Raw genomic sequence first — 25,186 nt, 5'->3', positions numbered from 1 at the left:
CTCGCCCCCGCGGCGGCGCGCTCTGCTCGGATTGGTCGTCGGGGCGTGGAGGGGCGGAGCCAGGCTGGGAGACCGGGCTGCGATTGGCCGCGTGGGCGCGGGCTGAGCAGCGGGTAGGCTTGCCTGTGCCAACGCCCTTTAGCGCTGGCTCTCGCCGGAGACGGGAGCGGCTCTTTCTCTCCGCCACAGCCCCGAGCGAGGCAGCCGATCGGGTGGCGCCCGCGGCCCGGCCTAGCGCAGCGGACTCAGGTGAGCGCGGTGCCGCGGCCCGGCAGCGGGCGCTGGTCCTGCTCCGCCGCCTCCTGCCGCCGCGGCGTCCTCCATTTTGTGATCGCGGCGTGGAGCGCTCGGCGGCCCCGGGGAGCGGGAGGCGCAGCCAGCTAGCGCCGCCATTTCGCACCCGGCGGGGCCGCCGGCTTCCCCTTCCCGCCCTGCTGCCGCGGGGGCAGCGCCGGCCGCCCACCCTGCCCGCCGCCCCCGCGCCCCCCGCTGTCCCAGGGGACGCGGCCGCCCCTGGCCCCCGCCCTCGCCGGGGCCGAGACCCCACCCACCGCCGTGCCTCCGCGCTCCCCCACCGGCAGAGCGGGGCCGCCGCGCCTCCCCCCCCCCCCCCCCTCCTACCCCCGCCCCGCCGTGGGCCGCTGTCCCGGGGCCGGAGGTGCGGCCACTCCCGCCGCGGCCGCCGGGGGGAGGCGGGGAGGCCCGGGCCCCGGCCCCGTCGCGCCCCGCCGCCAGGAGGCGAAGCGGCCCGGGCCGCCGGCCTGGCCCGAGGGCTGCCCCGCCCCGGCCGCTCCGAGCTCCCCTGGCTTCGCTCGCCCCGCCGAGCGCGGGTGCCTGAGGGAGGCGGATCCCGGGCCTGCTCTGCTAGCCCGTTGGGTTTTAACCCCTTCCTTGCCTCCCCGCCAGCGAGCTCGTCTCCTTTTATATTCCCCCCCCCCCCCAGCTGGTCTCGGCTTCGCCATCCGCCTTTCCTCGGCCCTCACCGGCAGGGCTGGTGGCACACGGGGGAAGAGCTTTGGGCAAGGCCCACCCGACTTGGCGGTAACCGGCTATCCCTCTCCAGGTCCCTGTTAGACACCGTATTAATACGTTCACGTAAGGCGAGGAAAGAAGAGCAGGGTGAGGGCAAAAAGTCCGCTTTGGTGGAAAAATAGCAATTTCTAGTGCTTGGTCTTCAGGCTGCTGACCCTTGGCTGGCACTGAGCTGCCTTCCCCGGCTGGGTTTCTCGGCCGTGGTTTCCCTAGCGGTGGAGCCTTGAGACAGGCACCTCTCCCCTTGGCTCTGCGTGGAAGGGTGCAGCGCTGCAGTCCCTCTCCATGAGAAGCACCTGGAGGTGGGGAGGGGAGGCAAGGCTCCCTGGGATCCTTGCTTTTTGGTGGGTTGTGAGGGGTGGTGTAAGATTCTGTAGTGTTTCATCCGTTGCTGTCTTCTTTCTGGCAGGTTTTGAGGTGCATTCTCTTGTTGATAGCGTGACATCCCCAGCTTCTCCTGCTTTTGCTACTATACTTCTCTTGCCCCACTGCCAGCCACCATGGATAAGACCGAGTTGATCCAGAAAGCCAAGCTGGCTGAGCAAGCTGAGCGCTACGATGATATGGCCACCTGCATGAAGGCAGTAACTGAGCAGGGTGCCGAGCTGTCCAACGAGGAGCGCAACCTGCTCTCAGTGGCCTACAAGAACGTAGTGGGGGGGCGGCGCTCTGCCTGGAGGGTCATCTCTAGCATTGAGCAGAAGACAGACACCAGTGACAAGAAGATGCAGCTTATCAAGGACTATCGGGAGAAGGTGGAGTCTGAGCTCAGGTCCATCTGCACCACTGTGCTGGTGAGTGGAGACTTTCTTTTTTCTTTTTCTTTTTTTCCCTTTTTTTTTTCTTTTTTTTGTTTTAAGAGAAAGAATTATGCTATTCATGTGTGCTGCTGTGCTGGAGAATAAGACTGGGAACTTGATTGGGGAATATGATGTGAAGTATTACACTGGGATAAGGGAAGTCAGTGCAGTAACTTCTGTAACCGTTAACGTGGGTTACTGTGAGGCGGGAGATATCAGCACCATGCTGTGGGCCCCATATGTGTAGAAGTATTGAAGATGCACCCTCAAAATTGAGTGTGTGTGGAGTAAGTTTTTGGATGGAGTGATGCATATACAGTGTTGTTCTAGGTAGCTGCAGAGATGCAGAGAATTTAGCCTCATGCCTGTTAGTGCTGTGCTTAGTAAGCTTATCTGTTCATAAGATAAGCTGAGAAGAAAATGAGAAAACCTCTTTATTTCTTCAGATCAGAGCTAATAACCTGTTAAAAGCCTTTAAAGTAATTGGGTGTGCATTTTGTTTACTTCTTGTGAAGAAAAATACTCTCAAGGAGTCTTTAAGAGACATTTTGAGGTTTTTTGATCAAAGATGGGAAATAAAGACATAGAAATTGACTTTGTCAGATTCAAGCTGACTTCTCAGCTTGAAGAATGTTTTAAGATGAATTTGCAGTAATTGTGGAATCATGTCAAACTAGGGCGTAAAGACTGGTATGACACCCCAGGCATGCATCAAAGCCCAGGAACACATTCCTGTACAAGCAGCAGGATTCCAGATGCTATCAATAGCGAAACTGTACTGCATTGTACTGGGAGCTGAAGAGATGAGTGTTAGCAGTGTGGAGGCTGCTGGACCCTATTCTGTGTGATCAGGGAGTTGTGGTTGCAGTAAGCTGCATGTTTGTGATGCAATAGTAATTGTGTGGCAGGTAGTCTTTAGTGGTTTATTTCCTCCTTCTAGGTTTTTTGGTTGGTTTGGGGGGATTTTTGGTGCCTAGTATTGCTAACATGAGAACAGGAAGAAGCAAGTCTGTAAGGACATAAACAATTTTGAGGTAAATGTATCCTCACCTGGTTTAGGAGACATAAATTTAAAGCTGACTGGTTTGGAAGTGGTGCAATTCTCTTCCTGATTAAGTGTTCTGGCTCATGTACAAGGCAGTACTTCTTTGGATTGTGCTGAAAATACACTTTATGCTTCCTTGCATGCTGCCACCTAGGGTGGGTTGTTGCTTTTTTTTCCTAAATCAGTCAAAATTAGTTACCTTTGCTTGAAAATAATTTGGAAATTTATTAGCTTAATGAATCAATTAATTCCTTAACACATTTAAGAGTCCATGCCTTCCAAAGAAGCTGTTTCTTCAATTACAGGTGTAGTTGTAAAACTTTCACCTTTGTGAAAATGATGTGACTTGTGTAGGGCGCCAATTCCTGTTTGCTGTGACAAGAGTTCCACTGGAATCAGTGTGGTAGGGTGCCAGCATTCATGCTGTTGGCATTCCTCTCGATCTGCTGTACTCAGTGCCCCACTTCAGAACTAACTTCTTGGGACCTCAACATAAAGCTTACTCTTAAGACTTCTTAATCTCCCTCTGTCCTTCTACCACATCTAGTCCTTAAGAAGAGGTTATGCATAAAATCTCATACTGGTTGCTGTGCCATCTTGTCAGGAGCTCATGCTTCCATAGGGAGATTAAACATCTCTGAATGGTAAAGGTAGTGAGCCATTTCACGCAGTGTCTATACTGAAATTATTCCAGTTGTATCAAATGGTGGACAGCAGGTAGTCTGGTAGCCGTGTTAACGCAAACCTCTGATGCAGGGAAAGCAAGCTCTTCCTGTGCCAGCCAAAGTTTTGCCTGCATTCTAGTCTTTCTCTGTTCTTGGCGATGGCCTGGTTGGCAAATATGTCCTTCCCTTTTTGCCTGGAAGGCTGCAGGAAATAGAGAAGACCAAAACCTATAGCTTTGCATGCTTTTCCTGTTCTGCCCTGCTGGCAAAGACGTGCCTCCCTTTGGTAGGAGGAAATGTCAGCTATCTACTGCAAGCCTTCTGATTTTTACTCTTTTTGTTTGAAGGCCATGTGCAGTTATGTTCTGTTCTGCTCCTCTCCCTTTCCTCCTCAATCTACCACTCCTATGATCCATGAGTCAGCATCCAAGAGGTTGGAACTCACAATGTGCAGGCACTACAAAGGACCAGCAAAGTGGTTTTGACTCCTCCTTCTTTGAATGATAATCTCTTCTTTACTAATACTATAGTAACTGCCTGTAGCTTTTTTAGGTCTCTGTAGCTGAATCTCGGGGATGCTTTTTAATTCTAGGAAGGCAGCTAAACTGAAACAACTGCTGGCAAGTAGTATGGAAAGGTTGCTTGTCATCTGGAGTATTTGGATTTAGCAAGGGTGGATGTGTTGGGTGGAGTGTGACTGCTGTTAGTCATACTACTAACAGTTTTTTCAAAAGTTTTTTTTTTTGTTACTGGTATGGTACAGCTTTTCAAAATTAAGTATATCTGCTGTTGTAGAAACCCTCCATTTAGAAACACTTGTGCTAGCATTACAAAATACTGCTAATTTTTGATTTAATAGGCAGCAACACTGAATCTGCAATTACTTTTCCTGTAAAGAGTGCCTCAAGCCAGTTAAGTAAGGCATTGTTTTAGGGCACAGATGGATAAGGAACATAAATTTAATCACTACTAGAATACAAACATCCAAGATTACATTGATATCTAGATATAGATAATGTAAATAAAAATAAAACTTTTACTAATTAATTAATGTACAACCTCCATCAGTGGTCACAGTAAGATACTCCATCTCATGCCAAGCAGTGAAGACATTTCAACTATCTTGCAAGTAGGAGTAGATGTGATCTGAACCCTTTTTAACTGTTAATTTTATGACTGGTATTTCAGGTGAGAGTGGCATTTTAATGAAGAAATGGTATGACTTTGTCAAGCAACTTGCACAATGTTTTATTTGAAAGGTATGCTAGGAGGTTTTATTGAAGTCCCTGTATTGATTGACTAGTTCTTTGGTAATGTACAGAATTAAGGTTGACTCATCCTTTATGAATCATAGTTGACACTGTTCTTGAAACTCTTGTCCTTGAATAAAGAAACAGGTTGGCAAGTTAACTTTTTTTTCAAGGTAAAGTTGAACTGTGTTGTTTCATATACTCTCTGAGCACAAAGCTCATGTTTCTTTGTATCCTCTGAGTGATTTCGAGACAGGGATTACTAGACAGTGTAGGAAGAGACGAGTGCAGCAGCAACTTTCACATAAATAGTGAAACGATTTGTGAAGCTTTGAAGGTGGAATTTTTGGTTGGTTGGAAGGTACGATATTGGGCTAATGCTTTGTTGTATATACACCCTGCTGTGTAGCGACATGAGATTTTCAAAAAAGGTAGCTTCTGAATTGGAACTGATCTGTGGGAGCAGATCAAAACTGCTGGGTTTTCAGAGAGCCTCAGTTTCTTTGCATGGAGATAACTTGTGTTGCATTCAAGCCCCTTCATTCTTTAGAGGGAACTAGTGTAAAGGCAGGAAGAATACCAGCCCTTGCCTGGAAGCACTTCACTCTCTACCTGCAGCTTGGGGTTTTTTCCATGTATATTTGGAAGTGCTTTGCATATGTTCAGTTTCTAGGTCCTGGTGCTGTTGGAGCTTTTCACAGAGCAAGTGAGATGAAATTTGGCAACTACTTGCCCACAGTTTAAAACTCGGTGAAAATGCAATGGCTAAAATCATTAGGGAAACAACTGTATCTTAATGGCTACTTACTCCTCACATCTCTAGCTGAAACATAAAAGTTTATTTTAATATGCTTTTAAGGTTTTGCACAGAAAAGTTACATATATGAAGCTTTTTGTTTGTTTCCAAACATCTATTTTTATGAAATCCTCTGTAAGCAGTTTTGCATTGCACTGTGTCAGGCCCCTGTCAGCCAGGTTTTTTCTAGAAACGAGCAAGGGCATTATGAACTTCTACACATGGACCAGCAGAAACGTTACTTGTGCTGTTGATTCTTTTCTGTACCCTGCGGCAGTGCCTGCAATGAAATAGTCTTGAGCTGTAAGGTGCATCTTATTTAAATTTTTACTGTCTTAAGGTGGAGAGGATGCTTGTAAATGTTTGATCTGTGAGACTGCAGTGTTAATTGTTGAAAGCATGTATTAATATGTTGTTCTTGCCAGCTCCCCTTTCCTTCCTTCCTTCCTCTCCCCCAAGGTTGCCATGTTACTACTTCAGCTTTGCATAATTAAGAAACAATAAATGCTAATAAAAACAAGGGTAAAAATCTATGTCCACTTCTGATTTTTATCCATTTTGTAGATCTAGTTCTAAAGTTAATCCCATAAAAAAGATAATTCTAAATCCCCATAGTAGAAGGTAATGTTCAAAGTTTTTTCAAAAGCACAAGTTCATAGCTTCATTGGAAATGAAGTTGTTATTTTCTTGCAGCAGCAAATAGAGTCCTGGTATCAGCTGAAATATCTGATTTCAGATGATGGATGATCTTTGACCATAGCCCTGTTTTTTTCCCTGCTGTTACCTTTGGCTTACAGAAAAGTGAAATCTTGATTTATTTATCTTATTTTTTTAATTGTACACGCAGAAATTTAGCAGGTTCAGTAAGTGTCAGCTTGATGTTGCTGTATGAACAATATACTAAGACTTGGTTTCATGTCTTTGAAGCCATTTTCTCTGCTTTTCTATTTTCAATGAATGGCCAGAGTTTATACAGAAATGCATAGTGTTGTAGAGGTGAAACTAGCATCTGAGTAAAAAGATATTATGGTTTTCTGACACTGGGAACTATGTAGAATACAGTTTTATTTTGAAGGTCAGGCATATTATCACTTCAGTTAATACTAGTTTTGGGACTTGAATTGTCCCAGTAGTGGTTGGGACAGTGTTTCAACTATTACTTTTTTTTACCTTTTGTAAACGAAAGCAAATACTATTGAGTCGTCCTTTTTAAGTAAATGACTAAAAGGACTAGCTACTTCATGATTTAAAGCCAGACCTTAGGCTGGGGACATTACTTCTTGGCAGATCCAGAATTGTGGGATGAATGTTAAATTTTGGAATGACAGTTGCCTTTTTGATGAAAGGTAATATGTGGGGAGTCGATTCTTCATTGTGTTCTCGACACAACTTCTAGTAAACATCAACACATTTATGATAAGAATTGTGGAACTTAATGCATGAATCTTCTCTAGTTTAATATGCTTGAAACTTAAATTTAAATTCATGATCTGAACTTGACTTACTCCTAGTTGTACCTTCTCTTACATTAGTTTTTGCCCTTCATTACAATCTGCTGCTGGACTACTACGCTTTTGTGCAAGGAAAATTGAATCCATTTCTAAGAAAGGACTGACACTTGCAGAAACAAAGCCTAGAATGCACTGAGGTTCTTGAAGTGGCTGAGAACTGTTAAAGCCCAACTAAAAATCGTTCAGAGGATTTTGAGGGTAGCTGAGGCCTCCATCCCATACAGTCATTGCTTGCTGCCCCCTCCACTTGCCACTGGATACTAAATTTCTAAAACATACAAGCAAGCTAGCAAGGGATACAAAATAAACAGATAAACTGCAGCAAAGTTCTGTCTGAGGTTGCTGAAAACTTGGCCATTATATTATTTCTGTGTGCAGTGTCATTTCCTCTTTCAGAAGCTACTGGTGTAGATCAATGGCTTCTCTATTCCTAAAAATTTAAGAAATGTCCACCAGAGATTTGCACTTATACAAAGTGATAGCTCCTAACAGTTCTGAAAGACCTGTCCTAAATGTTAACATCTTATGAGAAGCAGGATGTGGAGCAACTGAAAATAGGAAATGGTAATACCGATGCAGGTGACCAGCTGTTGAGAATGGGGCAGCCAAAGCCTCATCTCTCTCCAGTGTCAAATCCATTTTTTTTATGGAGTTAAGCTGTAGATTAACTAGCCTGGTTGTAGTCATGGCTGTTAAAGCTTTGTCTATACTGTACCTCAGTCTGCTCGTACATCTAGAATTACTAAATTTCCTGGAGGACATTTACTGGCTTGGTGGCCTTAAGAAAGTATGTATTGGAAAGATAGAACTTTATGAGGAAAGAGCATACTCGAGCTTGCAGGTTATTAGCGGTTGATTTCTTTGGTGGCACAAATGGCAGTTGTTGAGCACATGATTGAAGCGGTAGATTGTACCAGGTCTGCCTGGGCACAGAAGCTTCATATTTTGTTTTCAGTGATGAGGGTTACCTGATTTTCAGGGGCAGGTAGTGAGGAAAGTGGCGATGGGAGGAGGGCTGGTGAAACTGCATGGATGTGCTTTCTTTGTTAGTTGGGTAGGTGAAGGTGTGTGCTTGATTAATCAGTGTTTTCTGATTCGTGTAGATCTTACCTTTTTTAGTTTTATGCTTTTTATCTTTGAGAGTGATGGGCCTAGTGCCCAGTTACTTGGTGTTTTTTCACCTTTTGTAAACACAAACATGCTGTTTCTGTTCAAGTGCTTTTATATTTGACCATACACTTGGAGCTAATTTTATCACAGACTAATTAGGTAAGGTAAGTAAGACTGTTCTTGCACACTTCATTTGTGGCACTTATTCTATATAGCTCTACTTAGTTCATTGGCCTGATGTTTACAGGTTCCTCCTCATCCTTTCTGCTTCCCAGGATGCCGGAACCAACATCAGAATGCTCCAGCTGAGTGTACAGCTGAATTGTAAGCTTGTAATTGGCTAATCGATTCTGTACATCCAAATGTAAACTGGGTGCTTAGACACAAGCGGCAGTAAAAATAATTTAAGCACCAGGTTTCACGTGGTGTGGTTCTGTGCATGCACCAGAATATCAAATATGAAGACCTGTGAAAGTGGATGTCCTGAATGAGCTGTGATTTTGCTTGTGCCTTTCTTTTTATTTGTTAAAAGAATCAAGGGTTTGATTTACCAGTTTCAAACACTGATAAGGGTTTATTCCTTGCCCTAGCAATCTTTAATCTGTCCTTTAATTTATGTGATCCATCCGCTGAAACAGTTGGATATAGGCTCTGGAAACAGAAAACTTTCCATTTGCTTTGATAATAAATTTTGAAAATACACTACATACACTCTTATCAGACTGACAGCCTCATATTTCCTGGATAAAACTTCTTCAGGAAGTTCTGTTCTGAAGTTGAATACATTTTGCAAAATTCTTGTAAGCAGAAGCTGGTTTAAATCAAAGTAGGTAGCAGAACCTTAGTAGGAGAGTCAAGGTTCACCTTCTATGTGAAATTATTATAACAAGGTTATCTGAAATGTTGTCTTTAGTTTTTGTGACTTAAAGGTTAGACTTCATTGTGGCAGGTTGTCTCATTTGGGGAATAACAAATTACTGGCACATTCCTAATACACTGGATAAAGTAACACATTGCTGTGTTTCCTTCAAGGTGAAGTTGGGCAATGCAAAAGGCTCTTCCAGCTGCACTTAGTGATCATGTTTCATGATCTTTCTGGATTTCAGTGGTCATAAGCCTCTGATCTGGGGCTCCCAAACAGGGCAGAACTGAAGCAAGTAGAACTTTTAGGTCCTGCAGAGCTGATTTATTACATAACTGATTTTTAAAGCCAGCCTTTTATTTGAACAAGGGCGACATACCCTAAGCCCACGTAACTCCTGCATGCTGCTGTTCATTTTGAGGATTGTTAGTCTAGATACATATCAGCCAATCATTTAATTGTACCTTCAGGGCTTCTGTAGCTGCAGAGTATAGAAGTATTTTTAAATGCAAATTTAGACTTTTTTGTTTGATTCTATAGTATTGTGGAAGACCACAAATGGAGGATGCTGGAAGTAATTTTTAGGTAGTCAGGATTCTGAAGGGAAGAATTTGATGTCAGTAATGCATGTTTACTAAAAGGAAAGTAACATTTGAAGTATATTGAGGAATTAGAAATACAGAAAATGCAACCATGGAAGAGTGTTAGAGTCAATTTGAGATAAATCTGTCTGATCCCAAGAAAATTTTCCTGAAAGTTTTTGCCTGTGGTGTTTGGCAATTACTTCAGCAAAAATTTATAATTATTGAAAAAGGGATTGGTATTTTTTTGAAGACTCACTTCTACACTTGGCAAGGGAAAACTGGAAAACTTTAGGCTAGGTTCTTCCATAAAAACTTGAATAATTCCTTGACTTCCGCTGGATTGTTGGTTTTGTCTGATGAGAAGCTATTGAAAGGAGAACTTGCATTTCCACACACTTCTAGTTCCTGGCTTCCACAGTTCTTTGGGGACCACAGACCTTTCTAACTTGTTTTAGGAGAAATGTAAGCGTTGAATGTAAGTTCTAGATGAAATTAATCTCAACCCCAGGTGGGAATAGTGTGGGCAGACATGCTGCAGCTCAGGCTTCCAATGCATCTCTTAAGTGGGATTCCAGATACTTCATTCAGGGCCAATCCTAAATATTGACTGCCAGTTTTTAAAACTATGTAGACAAAGACTCGGAACCAAATGGAAAAGATGAATTAGGTCACCCTTGCTGTTTCCATGCCAGGTACGTTTGTCTCTGCTTTAGATGGTGCTTTGTCAGGTCATCGTAAGGCCATGCCATTACTGGAAAGGCGTACATGTTATTTTCCTCAATATATAAACTGAAGTACTAATGCTCTTAAGAAGTCTGTATGAAAACTATTTAATGTTCTCCCAGAAGGAGTTGATGCATAGAGCTTGAATTCAGAAGGATGAAGAACTTCTGCTGAATTACACTTCTGAAAGTAAAGAGATCTTACTGTTGTAGCAGGGGACTTTCCCTTTCCTGTCAAGAAAACAACCGCTGAATGTTAAAACACACCTAGGTTGCAGTGAGTCATACTGTGGACTTTGGAATGACTGATTATACTTGAAATAGTCAAGAAGTCTTAATACCAATTTACTAGACGATTAAAACAGGCAGTCATTTGTGAGTAGAAGCCTTATTGAAAGGGCTGAGCCTACACCCATCATCTGTGCTGTCAAACTCTATGGAACATTTAATGTGTTCAAATTTGTGTTCAACAGTTACATTAAGGGAATACATTGGTCTGAGCTGCCTTACCAACTTCTTAGCTTTACTTTTTGAGTGCAGTTAGGGTGGAAACCATTTCCCTGTATACTGCTTGTAGGTGGTTTTTCTCTTATTGGAGCTGGATGGACCTACAGAAATACTTGAGACTGAAGAATTTTTCCAAGTATTTTCCATATTGCAGCATGGCTGAGTTTATGTAATGTCACACACTTTGCATACTGTGCCTGTTGGATGCAAGCTGCTTATCTTCTAGGCGGAACTGTGATGTTGAATTCATGTTCAGAGTGGTGAGTTAACTTGCCAAAAAAAGTGGTGTTGGCATGCACTCTGTGCATGTGCATTATTTTTAAGGAACCTTATCTCAAAATATGTTTATTTCAAAACAGTTTCTTCCATAGCGTGTGACCATTTGGTTCTGTGGGGGTTGGCCAATAAGTACACTGTTATAGGCAAGTATAATGTTAACTAATCAGTTACTTGCTGTCACCCATGTAACATCTGTTCTGGTGGCTATCTTCAATACTTAAAAAAAATCCAAAAAACAACAAAACCAACCAACGAAACAAAAAACTAATAACAACAACAAACCAAAAGCACTTAAAAGCTGGATACAGGGAACATTCAGTGTTGGCTCAGGAAGGGAAGGAACACCTAGGGAACAGCAGTAAAAACTCAATCTAGTCTCTGTAAGACCTATGAAAATCAGTACCCTGTGGAATGGTAGCACCTCCTCTGCTGGCAGGTCTGATGAGCACTTGGACAGCAGAGAGCTTCTGAGCAGTTAATTTGAAGTTCAAGCTGGTCATTTGTTTGGGGGTGGTTTTTTTTCAAATAATTGAGCTTTTTCCATCATGGGGTGAGGAGGAATATAATTTTTTATATATATTATATGCATTGATATTGAATAATTTGTTCTTGTATCAAAAAAGAAGTAGTACTACTGAATTTTCTTTTCTTTAGATGCATTGTGTGTCATATGAGTTAAAGCCCAGCAAAGGACTTTGGCTTAAATTACGAAAACCTGCAAATACAAATTACTTCCCACAAATGGTTATGATCTTTGTTTTTAAAGAATAGCATTTAAAATCATGTGCCCAAAAGATGAATAAGGTGTTCTAAACAACTTGAAGTACGATATATGTGTGTTAGGCTCAAGAATACTGCTAAAATACACTTGAGTTGAAAAACAAACTTTATTACATAGACTTTATTCACAAAACTCTATGCCAGCAATTCTGAACATTGGCACACTCCTTGTAAAGATATGTGGCAACTTAACCAGTTCATATTTATGGGGACAAACTTTTGAAGAACATTGCTGCTCTGATGGTTTACATTGACTTTTTCTTTCTGGTGGAGCAAAAGTAACAAACTGGACTAAGTTGGTGAGAATGCAAATGGCGATGTAGATCAGTCTTATAATAGCATAATGTTAAATAACTTTGTGCTAGTGATGTGACCCAGACATGTCCTAGGTGTTGACATATGAGTGATGGTGGCACTGTAAATATTTTGAGTTACTTGAGTTTACCACATTGAGAACTTCTGTCAGTATACCTAGGCACATGATATCTTTAGCTTGCTTTGAAAATTGACCTTAAACTACTTATGATCAGTAGATAATCTCTAGAGCTGACCTGGTTCATGTTCATCCTCTGGTATTGAATGGGTAAGTTGAAGAATACATCTATTAACTAATGGTGTTGGAATATATGCAGAGACTTACACTTGTATTTGCTTTTGTTATTGAAGTGCAATTCTAAATGGTTCAAGTGCTGAAGGCGGTTTGAAGGTCAATTTGGTATACAAGATTAATTTTTTTAATTTATCTTCACTGTCAGGATTCTTTATTGCTGAATATGTGGGAAGAGAAGAGCACAGATAAGATAGTGGCAGTATTTTTCTGCCTACCATAGTAACATTGTATAGAAAGTATTTAGTGTACACTGTGGTTGAACTTGATGTCTCAGTCAGGCTTGTCTTTTAAAATAAGCTTATTTGGAATAGGGAGGAGATTGGTGGGACTTCCTGTTTTGATGTCAGCTTTTAAAAGAAGGAGCTGTCCTGAAAACAGGTGACTGAAAGCGTATGTGGAGTGGAACTGGTGCATGAATTGCAGGGGATGTGTGCATAGTGTATGTAAGGAGAGGCTGGCTGGATGCATACTCAACACGTAATTATGAAGGAGCTGTGTCTTCAGGGAGCTTCGTTGTCTGTATTAGGTACTTCAAGTAAAGATACGGCTGGCATATTCCTTCAGGGCTTGCTTTTCATAAAGCTGAAATAATAGGGAAGTGATGAGAGCAGCTGAATTAAATTTAGTATTCCTGGCTCAGGTTAATTGCAGTGGTCTGATACTACAACCGCATGTTCAACCCTTGTTCTTGCTTAAGCAGAAGGGGAGAAGAGACTAAGAAATGACAGTCAGTTGGGGAAGAGCAAAAGTAGAGCTGGAGAAGGATCCAAAAAGGCAATTGAAATGTTGCTTTCTCTTGGCATGTAAAGGAATAAATCTGCCAATAGAGAGAAAATAAAAAAAAATAATAAAAAAAAAAGAAATTTCAGCTTTAAAGGGGGAAGAAGTGGACTGCTGCTCCTAGCCTGCTCCCCATGGCTTCTTCAGGCAGCTGCGGATCCATTCCAGGGACCGGTAGCCTATTGTTGCTGGCATCTCTTTAACAGATAAATAAATAAGCCGGCCTTCTGTAGGAGGGGAAAAGAATATAATGTATGAGAATATGATTAATGTTATTAGCACACTGTGAAGGTAGAAATAGAGATGGATGAGCAACACTAATGAGAGGTGGGGTGGGAGATCCTGTCACACTACAGGAGGATCAGCACGACCAGCACAGAACTTGAGAATAATGTATCAGTGCAGGGGAAGTAGCCGATACCAACACAAACTGTCCCAGTGCAAACCTATTGTAATGCAGCTGCACCAGGACACAACGGGTCTGGCTTGAGGACACAGTTTTGATTCCTTTGTCTTTGTACTGTTCGTGGTTCTGAGAATGACCCACCAACAGGGCAAGCCAGCAGCTCAAACATGTGGCTTTTCATGGCAGCATTTGAGGCATGTTTGATGTTGTAAAGCATGTAATTGCTGGTTGTTCAAGCCTTGGTTTAAAAGGTGGTAAGAACAGTTGCAGTTCTTAATGATGGTAGCATTTGTATTTTGATAGATAATTTTCTCTGACAAAAAAAAAAGTGATGGGCATGCTTGCTGTTTGTGAACATGGATGGCAGTGTACTATACTGTGACTTCATCACAGAATCATACCTGTGGCAGTGCCTGTCTCTAGTTAAAATTTCTCATAATGAATTTTGAGGTTGGCTGAAGTCTACAGGCAGCCTGAGCAATGAAGCATTCATTTACTTACTATCAAGTGATGTTTAAAATGAGGATGCCTGGCTGATTGCTGCCTGGTGGAAAGGTAGAAAAGGCCAAGTGAGGAAAAATAGAGAACCAGATATAGGAAATCTTGAGTTTTCATGGCTATGACTGACTCACGACAGTGTAAAGTAAATCATTTAGCTTATTGTGCTGTCTGCTCTCAGTACTCTGCCAACATTTTGTCTGTTAGAGGGAGGGTAAGATGCCTTCCAAGAAATGATGATGATATCCTGAGATGAATGGCTCACTAAGTGTACCAAATACATTATTGATTTCAAAGATAATGTCTGGATAGATAAACAATTAACTTTACTCAAAGTCTGTTTGTATTCTGTTCTGTCCTACATGATTCATAAATGAGATCTTGTTCCATTTAAGGCTATTTAAAAACCAAAGCCGGATACATGAAGTCGAGAACAAGGATGTTCCACCCTAGCTGATACAGGCACAGATCTCTCCCTTACCATGTGCTGTGGTAAGGATTCAGAGGCCCTCAAGATGAACTGAGAGTGGGAGCTGCTGACTGGGCAGCTTAGCTCCTCCAACTGAGGAGCGCCTAGGAAATTAAGCAATGTACATAACCCACTCTTTGCTCTCTAGAAAACTACAGTTTGCTCCCAGATCCACTTCTTTTCCTAAGTTTCTCAGAAATCTGCACAGAATCACAGGTTTTCAAACCTGCATAGTGGAGGTATCACTTCTAGGATGCACTGACACACAGGCTGCAGCTCTGCATGCTTATTGTAGGGCTGGGGCCATGGCAAAATCCTTTTGTGCTCTTGGAAGTGTGGCCTACAGCATCTGGGGGGAAAAAAAAAGTGAACATTAATGCTCTAGGGAATGTCCATTTGAGGCTCAGCTTAAATGAGACAAGCTCTCCTTTAAACATTATTTAGTGTACACTAGATTCCAGGGTGCTAGTATTTTTAAGTCATAACCAGGCCACATCAGTTATTAGAGCTACCTCTGAAGACAGAATTTTTTAATAAGACCAGTAATATTTTTTGCGTGCCAAGCTTGCAGTAAATCTTTAGGTTTTAGAAGGCATAAAAGAAAAATGCCTGTTTATTCCCTTGTTGATGCAGTTGTAACATCTTGAAAAGTTTTTATTTCGCTATTTAAAAGAAACAAACAAAGATACAGCTTTGTCAAATATCTGATTTAAAATCCCATACAACATATCTGTCTTGGTTGTCTGGTCAGTGCTTCTTAGATGGTGGCACAGTTTTTCACATCTAACCTGAGTACATAGGTAAATCACTCCTCTGCTGCTGAACATAGTACCAGCCTTAGGGTGGCCTTTAGAGGCTGGTAGTTACTCTTTGATTGTGACTGATTTAAGGAACCTTTCTAAACATAGGTGTATCATGTGTCAACTTTTATCTTTCTGGGCAGTTTCTTGTAAAATCAGACTTTGTGTTAAACTTGAGGTTATTGCATTGTCATCTCTGAAATTTTGAAACTGGTTTGCTTTTATGGCTGGCGCTAACATCTGTCATAAGAGAAAACGTCAGGAAAACATCAAGCCAAAATGTGAAGTTTTTCTCATTGCAGAATCTTGTAGGGTGGGAATAACTCGTTCTAATATGGGAATGATTCATGCAAAATAACAGTATTACTATGGGGCTGTATTACCCATCTGCCTGCTATGTCTTAACTCTTGTTTTGAAACAGATGTAAATTTTTGCTGCTTTTTCTGTATCACCAGTGAGGTGTACCATTCAGTCCGCTTGCTCAAGCATCTGTTTCTGATTTGGTAAATGGAAGGGTATGTCAGGTTCAGTATCGTCTTACTCTCCTGCTGTTTTCTCTAGGGTGGTAATAAGAGCACTTATAACTCTTTACTGTTTCTTAATGCCTTGGTAGGGGGATCTCTGAAGGGAGCTTCTCTGTGGAGCTGTATGCGGTATTACATCCATGGTAAGCACACTGTGTGGATGCAGAAATGCTTTTTTCACCCAATTAGAAGTACCCTACTTACCAGTGTTGGTTTATAATAATTGCCAACACTTCAAATGGACTTGGAATGAGTAAACTCTTTTGGCTGGATTGCTCTGCTGCTGTTGATTATTAAAGGAAGTAATAATGGTACGGTGGTATGCATAGGAGTAGGTTTGTGTCTAAAATTAGCTTGTTTTGACTATACTGCTACTGTTGCTAATTAAAATGCTAAAGGTTTTTGCCCTGAAAGTTTACAGTTCCTTAAACATTTTCTTTATAGTGGCTTCATGAATTTGGATACATGTTCCTGTAACAAAAATCTTACTTAACTAGTCACAGTTGGCAAGCCTTGTGGAACTTTCTGCTTTTGTGACCTGTTTATTTTCCAGATAACTGAATGCAGATCTTTATTACTGAAATTCGTACTGTAAAGTTTTTCTGAGTATTGTGGGGTTTCCTTGAGTTTATTTGCATCTTTTGTCAACTTCAGAGAGCGTAGGTTGGTTCTGATAATGAGTTGGGTAAAATCACCAGTGCTTGGGGACAAGGAGGTCAGCCAGAAGCTGCTGTCCTCCTTGTCAGTTCTCTGAAGTACCCCCTTTGCTGGAAGAAAAATCCTTCTCTCCTTCGCCTTCACTGCTATACCGCTATGTTGGAAGGGTTAGAAGGCCTCGCAGCCTTGGAAGACAGACTTACCTCCTCATGGTGGAGGCTTGTAAACCTTTCCCTGTCCTTCTGGTTATCAGGTAGGAGAGCTGTGAACAAATTCAGCAGCAGCTCAGCATCTGCTGGTGAGTGGCAGGGTGGGCATGAAAGATGCCTCCGTGCTGTGCTGGAGTGGGTGTTACTTTACAGCCTTGCAGAGAGCTGGTACGGTTTGGTGAAACTGGCTACCAACTAGACGGGGTTGAATCCTTGGCTCTGTCTGGTAGGTGGGCTGGAGATGCCTTATTATATGTCTAATGAATGCAATTTATACAAAAAATTAGCACAGTTGTTTTTTTAGGTTTGCTTTTTTATTTCCTGTGAAGTGGGAGTAGGTTCTAATCTATAAATAGCTTTAAAACTTTCTGCATAGTGTTTCACTTTTCCAGTAAAAGCTTACTCATTTGCAACAACATTTTTTGAAATGAGAAGTGCATATTGTGAAACTAAACTTGGTCCTGAAACTATATGCCAGTAAACCTTTTCTTGTTTTTCTGCAGTTTGATCAGATGGCTGACTGATCATCTTGATGTAGTCTCTAGCGCTGCGCCTTTATGCAGTTTGTTTAAATAAGTGTGCCTCTATCTAAAATGCCTTTAAAACTCCTTTTTTCATTGTAGCAAACACTTGAGCACATCCAAACTTTCTGGAAAGAAGAAAAATAATTTGAACTTAGTTGTAACAGTGTGTGTAATATGTTGCTGTCTTCTTGTTGTTGTTTCAGGAGCTGTTGGACAAATATTTAATAGCTAATGCAACTAATCCAGAGAGCAAGGTATTCTACCTGAAGATGAAGGGAGACTACTTCCGATACCTTGCTGAAGTTGCCTGTGGTGATGACAGAAAACGTAAGTACCTTGTACTTTGGGTTTTTAATAGCTAAAGAACTTCAGTTTTGGGCCATGGGTAAGGGAACAGTAAATGAAGTACACATACTGGTATCTTACTCTGAATTCACGTGAGTTAGCTGAGTGGAAACAAGTAAGTTTCAGTTGGAAATGTCCAGTGTTCCTACAGACAGAGTAAAATTCTGAATAGATCTGAAGCATAGTACGCTAGGGAATTTTAGCTGGTGTTCCTGTCACCTGCCCTAAAATTTTGGATAGTTGTTCCATAATGCTTATTCAGAGCTTTTGGAAAACAATTTAGGCCAATTTCTGCTAACATATTTAGTATTGGTTTGTATTTACTAAAATAATTGATGAAGAAGTGTAAACGGATCTCTGCAACATTTTTACTGCGTGTTGGAGTCCTGTTGATCTGTAAGTTTTAACCATTTCAGTAGCAAGCAGACTTCATTGTAGTCACCTAAATTTATTAAGAAGCCACAAAATTACTAGGTCAGTACACTATCCAAAAAAGTGTGTGCTGCACTCGGAAATGGTTCGTGTTCGTCGGGATAATACTGTCCCTGTAATATTAGTTTGCTCTTTTGGATCCAGCAGAAAAGGCCTGGAAAACTTCACAGCTGGTACTGTCACTTGATACAGAGCATCCGGAGAATTTGTAACATTCCTAGAGGTTAGAACATGTGCATAGTTGGTTGGAGGTACCTCAGGAAGCTCTTCTGGGGAGCATTTTAATTCTCTGTTCAGAGGGCGTATTGAATTAAGTGTAAGAACTGTCTTGCAAGGTGCCTAGATACTGTTGTGATGTTAAAAACTCCTGGTATGGCATAAACTAGCGATACACTTCTACATAACAAACTAAAATTAGTCCTGGAGCGATGCCATGACACAGAAAGGAGATGGACTGTTGGAGCGAGCAGAGTGCTGAAGTGACTGTCCCTTTGGGTTGGGCATGGTAGGCATTTGACTGTGTTGGCTAGTTTAAACCGATTGAATTGCCAAGTAGGAGGACAGAGCTGATTGTCATTTAAATAAAGGCTTTGTTAGTCTCCTGGTATTGTAAGAGCATTTAAGTTGAAAGACAAAAATATACAAAATGGAGTAAAAGTCTTTGCATTAATGAGTTGCATTCAGAAATTCTTAACCCTTCTCCTGACTCGAATGACAGCAGCAGGTCCAAGTGTAGCGGAGACAACTTGTCTTTGGCTTTCACAAAGATAATTTGATTTATAGTTTGTCTCAAGCAACAGTTAGAAATCTGTGGGCTTTTCTGACAGAGAAATACCAGCTTATCTTCGCTAAAAACACTGCATTTAAAGTGATACACATGCTGATACGGGTGCTCACTGATAAATTTATTAGCAGATCTTGGTGTTATGCTGGGAAGTTACAGCTTGTGTGTATCACCATGCATACATTTTGTGCTTGAATTCTCGTGATTAAAAATTTTACTTGAAGCTTTTCTGATGTTTCTTGTCTAAGCATCTGTTCATTTCCTCAGCTTCAAATATGTGTACTTATAAGCTAATTTATTTCCTGCATTTGCTAGGTTTTTTGCCTTTTTTTCACATGTTCTCAGCAAACTAATGGTCCGTTAGCACTTACTACAGTGCGAACGGTGAAAAACCCCAAGTCTGTGTTTGAGTCTTTTGAATACTTAACAGATTTTACTTACCAAACTTTTTTTTCAGCTCTTTCTAGAGCAATTACAGTATCAAGTCCTTCAGAGCTGTATTCTGAGCTCTGACAATGGCCTTTTCTTTTTCTGCCAGTCTCCTTCCATTCTGCAGGCATGTTTAGGGTGGATGTTGGCTCTTTGGTTGCCTATGGAAGAGAATTTGGAGTAGACTATATGTAGCACTCTTGGAAGTATTCTAGCCTGGTAACCTCTTTTGTCTGTGGCATTTCTTCCAGTTATTTTGGGCACCACCTTGTGTTTTTTATCTTGACCTGTCTACACACAGTTTTTGGAGGCAGACTTTCAGTTTTTCAGGAGCACGCAGTACATGCCTTGCAAACTTCCTCAAGAAGAAGCAGGGCCATACAGAGGAGCCTTCTTTACTCTGCACCTGGAACTCACATGAGCGTGTCCATCCTGTGCAGGGAATGAAGCAGGAGTTCTGTAGAAAAAGTAATGCACAATTTTTTATTTTTTTAAATACCTAAAGTATCAAAGGCCATTGAGGTAATAAAGTCATTTTGGATGTTTGCATTTACTGACCTCTGTGTGTTTATCTGTCTCCTAAATACCTTTGCTCTGTAGTAGCTTAATTTGCTGCCTGTGTTTTGTCAGTGTGGCAGCTGTGCTTAAAATGGGTTTGAAATCATTACCTTGATTAAAGTCAGTGCAGGGTTTTGCTAAGAGCGGGCTTAAACACAGGACTGTTCAGTCTCCTACTAATGGAGTACTTTCAGTAGTCATATTTTTTTAAAAAAAAATAAAAATAAAAAACAACCTTTAATGTTTCTCATTCTTTTAACAGAAACAATAGAAAACTCACAGGGAGCTTATCAGGAGGCATTTGATATCAGCAAGAAGGAGATGCAGCCAACACATCCAATTCGCTTGGGTCTAGCTCTTAACTTCTCTGTATTTTATTATGAGATTCTCAACAATCCTGAGCTTGCCTGCACACTGGCAAAGACAGTAAGTTACTTTTTTTTTTTTTTCCCTCTGTATGCCTGCAGGGACAGTAGAAGAGAGTTTATGCTTAAAATAATGAAAAAACGTGAAGATCTCGAGTTTATGCACTAAATGATCCTATTTAATGTATCTGGTTTTCAAGCTCGTATTGTTAGTGGGATTAAAGGGGTATAAGCAGGCTGAATTTACGATGTGATTTAAATTTTCAGCAACACTGCAAGCTTCTATTATTATGCCTTTATTCTTCTTCTGTTTCAAATAGAGCAGGTCGTTAACTTACATTGCGTGTGGGGCGGGCTTTTTTTTTATTCCTATTTTTAGCTACCTTTACTAGTAGGTTTAGCTTCTGGTTGTTTAATGATCAATTACTAGACTAAAGATGGTTTACTTATTCTAGGCATTTGATGAGGCTATTGCAGAACTTGATACACTGAACGAAGACTCATACAAAGACAGTACTCTCATCATGCAGTTGCTTAGAGACAACCTAACAGTAAGTTGCCTTTTTATGTGCTATCTTGTTCTCTAACCATGTATTTGCTTAGTTAAACTGAATTTGTGATGAAACAAAACCCTTATTTGTCTCTAATGCAAAACATAAAATGGAGCACTGTTTCGGGCTATTCACCCTACTATACCTTTTCATAACTTAGTTTGAATGTAGTGTAAGTTGATGTCAGCAACTTCATGCTGTGTAATCTAGAGTAACAGCCTGGATAGCTCACATTCTTCATTGTTTGCTGGCCTTTTCAGTGGAGGGGGAGAAAGGTGCACACACAAACTTCATGTACAAGATAGGACAAGGATTCAAAAATTAGTAGTCCGTTACCTGTCTGAGATTCTTACTTAGAGTTTTTGATGACTACCTCAGAAACAGTGTCGTCTTTCCTGTTGTACATCCAGTGCAGCTTTCTTCATTAATTTTCCTGATTTTCATTTAAAATAAAAGATCTGAATACACTGAAATTTCAGAATAGAATCAGTTGATGTTTGAGTATGTATTATAATGATTAACCGTTTAAGAGAAGCACCTAATGGAGCCACTAGATTCTATTAAAATATGTAACTAAGGCAATTTTTTTAGGGAATATGCTCTCTGGATATTCACCGCATTTAAATCTACAGTAACATTTATTACTTTGCAATACTCCTTCAGTAGAAATGTCTTTTATTAGCACTACAAACTGCTTAGCTTCAATAACCAAAATGGTCATCTTCACTTCCAAGATTCAGACCGCCGCTTTTGAAATTGATGTTACTCACGAAGCTACCGCTAATGATCTAGGATCGATGATGTAGCTCACTATTAAACATGAAAGTCTGGACCTGTTTAGAACACTGTCTGCTCTGCCTCTGATACCTGAGGTGCATAGCTAGTTGTGCCTTGTGCATGGGGAACCATTTCCAACTACCTCTCTCTGAGCAAGTACTGGAAGCCAGGGTTGTACAGCCCCAGTCAGTGCATTGGTACTTTGTAGACATCCTTAAGTCTAATTCATTATCGTTTCTATACAGTCAGCAGTTGTCCGTTTCCGGAAACTGCACTTCTGAAAGCTGACAGTGTTTTTCTTTTCTTTCTAGTTATGGACATCAGACAGTGCAGGAGAAGAATGTGATGCTGCAGAAGGTGCAGAAAACTAAACTGCACGTGGGGCGTCATTCTCCCTTTCCTTCTCAAGAAACCTTTTTACACGTCTCCATTCCTTATAGCTCCACTTGGATTTCCTATAGCAAAGAAAACCCATCCATGTGTATGGAAATCAATTTATAGTCTTTTCACACTGCAGCTTTGGGAAAACTCCATTCCTTGATTTGTGTTTGTCCTGGCCTTCCTGGTGTGCGGTTACTGCTGTAGAAAAGTATTAATAGCTTCATTTCATATAAACATAAGTAACTTCCAAACACTTATGTAGCGGACTAAAGTGTTCCTGGTATTTAAAAACAAATCTGAACCAGTTCCTGCCAGTTGACTGTGTTTTGTATTACAGTAAGATATGAAAATGTAGTTAATTGCAACTAAAGAGTGTTCCACATAGCTTTTAATTCTCCACATTCCCTTCTTATTCTGCAGGGTTTCCTTTTCATAATTGACTTTCACATGCTACTGTGCATTCTTGTCAGTAGGAATATGGAAGTATTGGGCCAGATCAAGTTGAGCATTTCTAGTTTGGAAAATGACAAATTGAGTTGCTTCCTGTATCACATAATACAGAAGCTTGTGTGTTCAAAAACAGGGGCTTCTCTTAATCTTCAGTTGCTGCTGTTTAAGTTGATATCCCTTCCCAATAAAAGTTCACTTACACTCCCGCCTTTGTAGTTCTGGTATTCACTTTACTATGTATTAGAAGCAGCATGTTACTGCTGGAGTACAGGCAGTGCTTTTTGGCAGTCTAAAGTGCATGTCATTTCTTAATACACTGGAATGGGAAAACCAATTGAAGTTCACATGTCCAAGTATAAAATTTAGTACTTTTCCATGCAGGTTTGTGCACATGTGAGAAGGTGTCAAGTTTGTCCAGTGATTGTTATTTAGAGAGTTTGGACCACTATTGTGTGTTGCTAATCATTGATTGTAGTCCCAAAAAAGCCTTGTGAAAATGTTATGCCCTCTGTAACAGCAAAGTAACATTAAATAAAATTACATTTTATAAACCACTTACTGTTGACTTGTAACAATTCCATGTAATCACTTAAGGGCTAAACTTAAATGTAAGGATCTTGCGCTAGAAGTGTCTCTTGCAAATTTAGTGCATACTTTTAAAAAGTCTGCTCTTAAATTAACTTGTTTGATGAAAATATCCTGGATAACTTTTTATAGTTAACCTGACATGTGGACTTCTTAAGTAAATCTACTTGAGCTAATGGCTTCACCTTAATAATGACCTACAAAAAGATAGCCAATTTCTTGCTATTCTTCCATGGTTTGCAAATCTTCTCATCTAAATCACACTTCTTTTTTTTTTTTTTGTATTCTCTTGAAATTCTCTGATCCGTCCTCTGGTTGTGTTTTTTCACTGGTGGTCATCACTATTACTACAGTATTCCAGCTACACTTTTAGTAATACAGAAGAATTTGTCCTGCTCTAAATATTAATTTGTGTGCTGCCATATCATAATCTGCTTTCTGTCCTTAGACTGCTTGTAGTGTTACTGTTTCCCCCAGTTTTTGGAGCTTTTTGTAATAATACATTGCTCTGCCACCTTTTTTTTTTTTTTTTTCCCCCTCCCCCCCCCCCCCCCTTTTTTTTTTCTTCTCCCCTAAATCACTCAAGAGTTTGTTTCCTAAACCTCTACCTCTTAGTTTCCCATGTTGGTGGGTTTTTGAAAAATATTTAACTCCTATTAGTGTCCTGGCTAGACAGGATATGACATTATGAAAAAGGACATACTACTAGTCCTTGCAGGCTTCTGATGGTACATCTTCCACCTTCCATGTGTGTGTTCATTCTTTGAGTGTGCACAATGAGTGTTCCTACAATAAAACTGTTCAGATTATGTGCTTCAACTGATATGCATTGATTTTTTTTTTTTAAAAAAATATTGTATCAATTCCATTTTCTTCATACAGTCACTTTGAATTGCTGTCAAAAGTATTGTGTGGCAGGATTCTACATAAACTCATATGCTTCTTAATTGGTGTTTTGGTTTCATAATTTCTTCCCCTCCCCCATGCATTTCTTATTGATCCTTTATTTGTTTCATAAAGGTTTTTAACTCCTAAGTGCTCTCATTTTCTATTAAAGATGTTTCAGTACTGACATATTAGCAGTCAGCTTTATTTGCTCTTTTAGGAGTCTGCTTTCTTTGCTGTCTTCTGGAGTGCTGTCTTAGCTTCCGCTACGTTGTCAGCTAATGCTCTTCTCATTTCCTTCCTTTTGCAACTTGTTGAGAGAATTGTCAGTTTTCCTTACAGGAGCAGTAACCGGGCCTTGTTATAGATTATATAGATTATAGCTTAACTTAGACATTAGAAAGAGCATTTAATATCAAGCTGGGCAAATTCTAGTTGTCTCTTGTTCATTGCATCTACATTTTGCACAAAAAAATGAGTCTTGAAACTGCAACGTTAGCTCTTGAACTTTAATAATAATGAATGCAGCATCATCTTCCCTCATACTGTTACTTCCAGAATTTGGCCAAATAGATGTATTGTTTTGGAAGGGGGAGGGAGTGAAAGGTATGGCAGAGTAGGATGATAGTACAGAAAAAAGGAATAGACCATAATTCCCTACATGACTTTGCCTTGTCATCCTCCCCCAACCCCAGTAAATTCCATTATTAGTACAACACCCAGACTAATTAGGCGCATTCTTGCGGCGTTATGGTTTCCAGCTCCAGGAGGTAATTTGCGCTCGTGTGCTGCCCCACCTCGCATAAAAGGACCTGCCCCACAGCTCAGGAAACACTGCACAGACACCTCAGATCCCAATCCATGCTTATTATTTGCAAGGCAGACAGACAGTTGACAATACAATCAATCTAAGACACCTTGGTAAAACAATAGCATCTTTTTAGATCAAGGATGAGACTTTCGTGTGCTGAATATGGGTGTGTATAGTAAATCCTGTGGGGCAGTTACTGTCTTAACCCCTACAATGAATTTCATAGTGGTGCATTAATCATTTCAACTTCTAAGTATTTTGAGAATATTAAGGAAAAAGAGACGACTTTTCTGCCGGATGGGTGATGGTAGCAGAGATGGTACTTCATGCTAAGCCACTTTTATTTTGAGGTATTTGTGTTATAACTCAGTTTGGCGGCAAACCATAGACTTCTGTACTTAATTTCGCAGGA

General features: G+C 40.8%; 1 protein-coding gene across 1 annotated transcript; it reads left to right on the top strand.

Moving 5' to 3' along the window:
• Positions 1–86: 86 nt before the first annotated feature.
• YWHAQ (tyrosine 3-monooxygenase/tryptophan 5-monooxygenase activation protein theta) lies at positions 87–23,047 on the top strand. The gene is made up of 6 exons (XM_040597777.1): positions 87–249; positions 1,442–1,826; positions 17,625–17,748; positions 20,232–20,395; positions 20,790–20,885; positions 21,974–23,047. Exons 2-6 carry the CDS (start codon positions 1,533–1,535, stop codon positions 22,031–22,033), a joined length of 738 nt encoding a protein of 245 aa, XP_040453711.1. The 5' UTR covers positions 87–249; positions 1,442–1,532; the 3' UTR covers positions 22,034–23,047.
• Positions 23,048–25,186: the final 2,139 nt, after the last annotated feature.

This window comes from Falco naumanni, chromosome 6 (assembly GCF_017639655.2).
Source record: "Falco naumanni isolate bFalNau1 chromosome 6, bFalNau1.pat, whole genome shotgun sequence".
In the NCBI taxonomy this organism is placed as follows: Eukaryota; Metazoa; Chordata; class Aves; order Falconiformes; family Falconidae; genus Falco; species Falco naumanni.
The sequence above is the reverse complement of the archived record's forward strand: the minus strand, read 5'-3'. Positions and strand labels throughout refer to the sequence as shown.

Excerpts from the sequence above, each read along its gene's own strand:
- YWHAQ (XM_040597777.1), top strand. The coding sequence starts at position 1,533 with ATGGATAAGACCGAGTTGATCCAGAAAGCCAAGCTGGCTGAGCAAGCT. Across the intron at positions 1,827-17,624 it reads CCATCTGCACCACTGTGCTG|GAGCTGTTGGACAAATATTT; the intron begins GTGAGTGGAGAC and ends TTGTTGTTTCAG. Across the intron at positions 20,886-21,973 it reads TGCTTAGAGACAACCTAACA|TTATGGACATCAGACAGTGC; the intron begins GTAAGTTGCCTT and ends TTTTCTTTCTAG.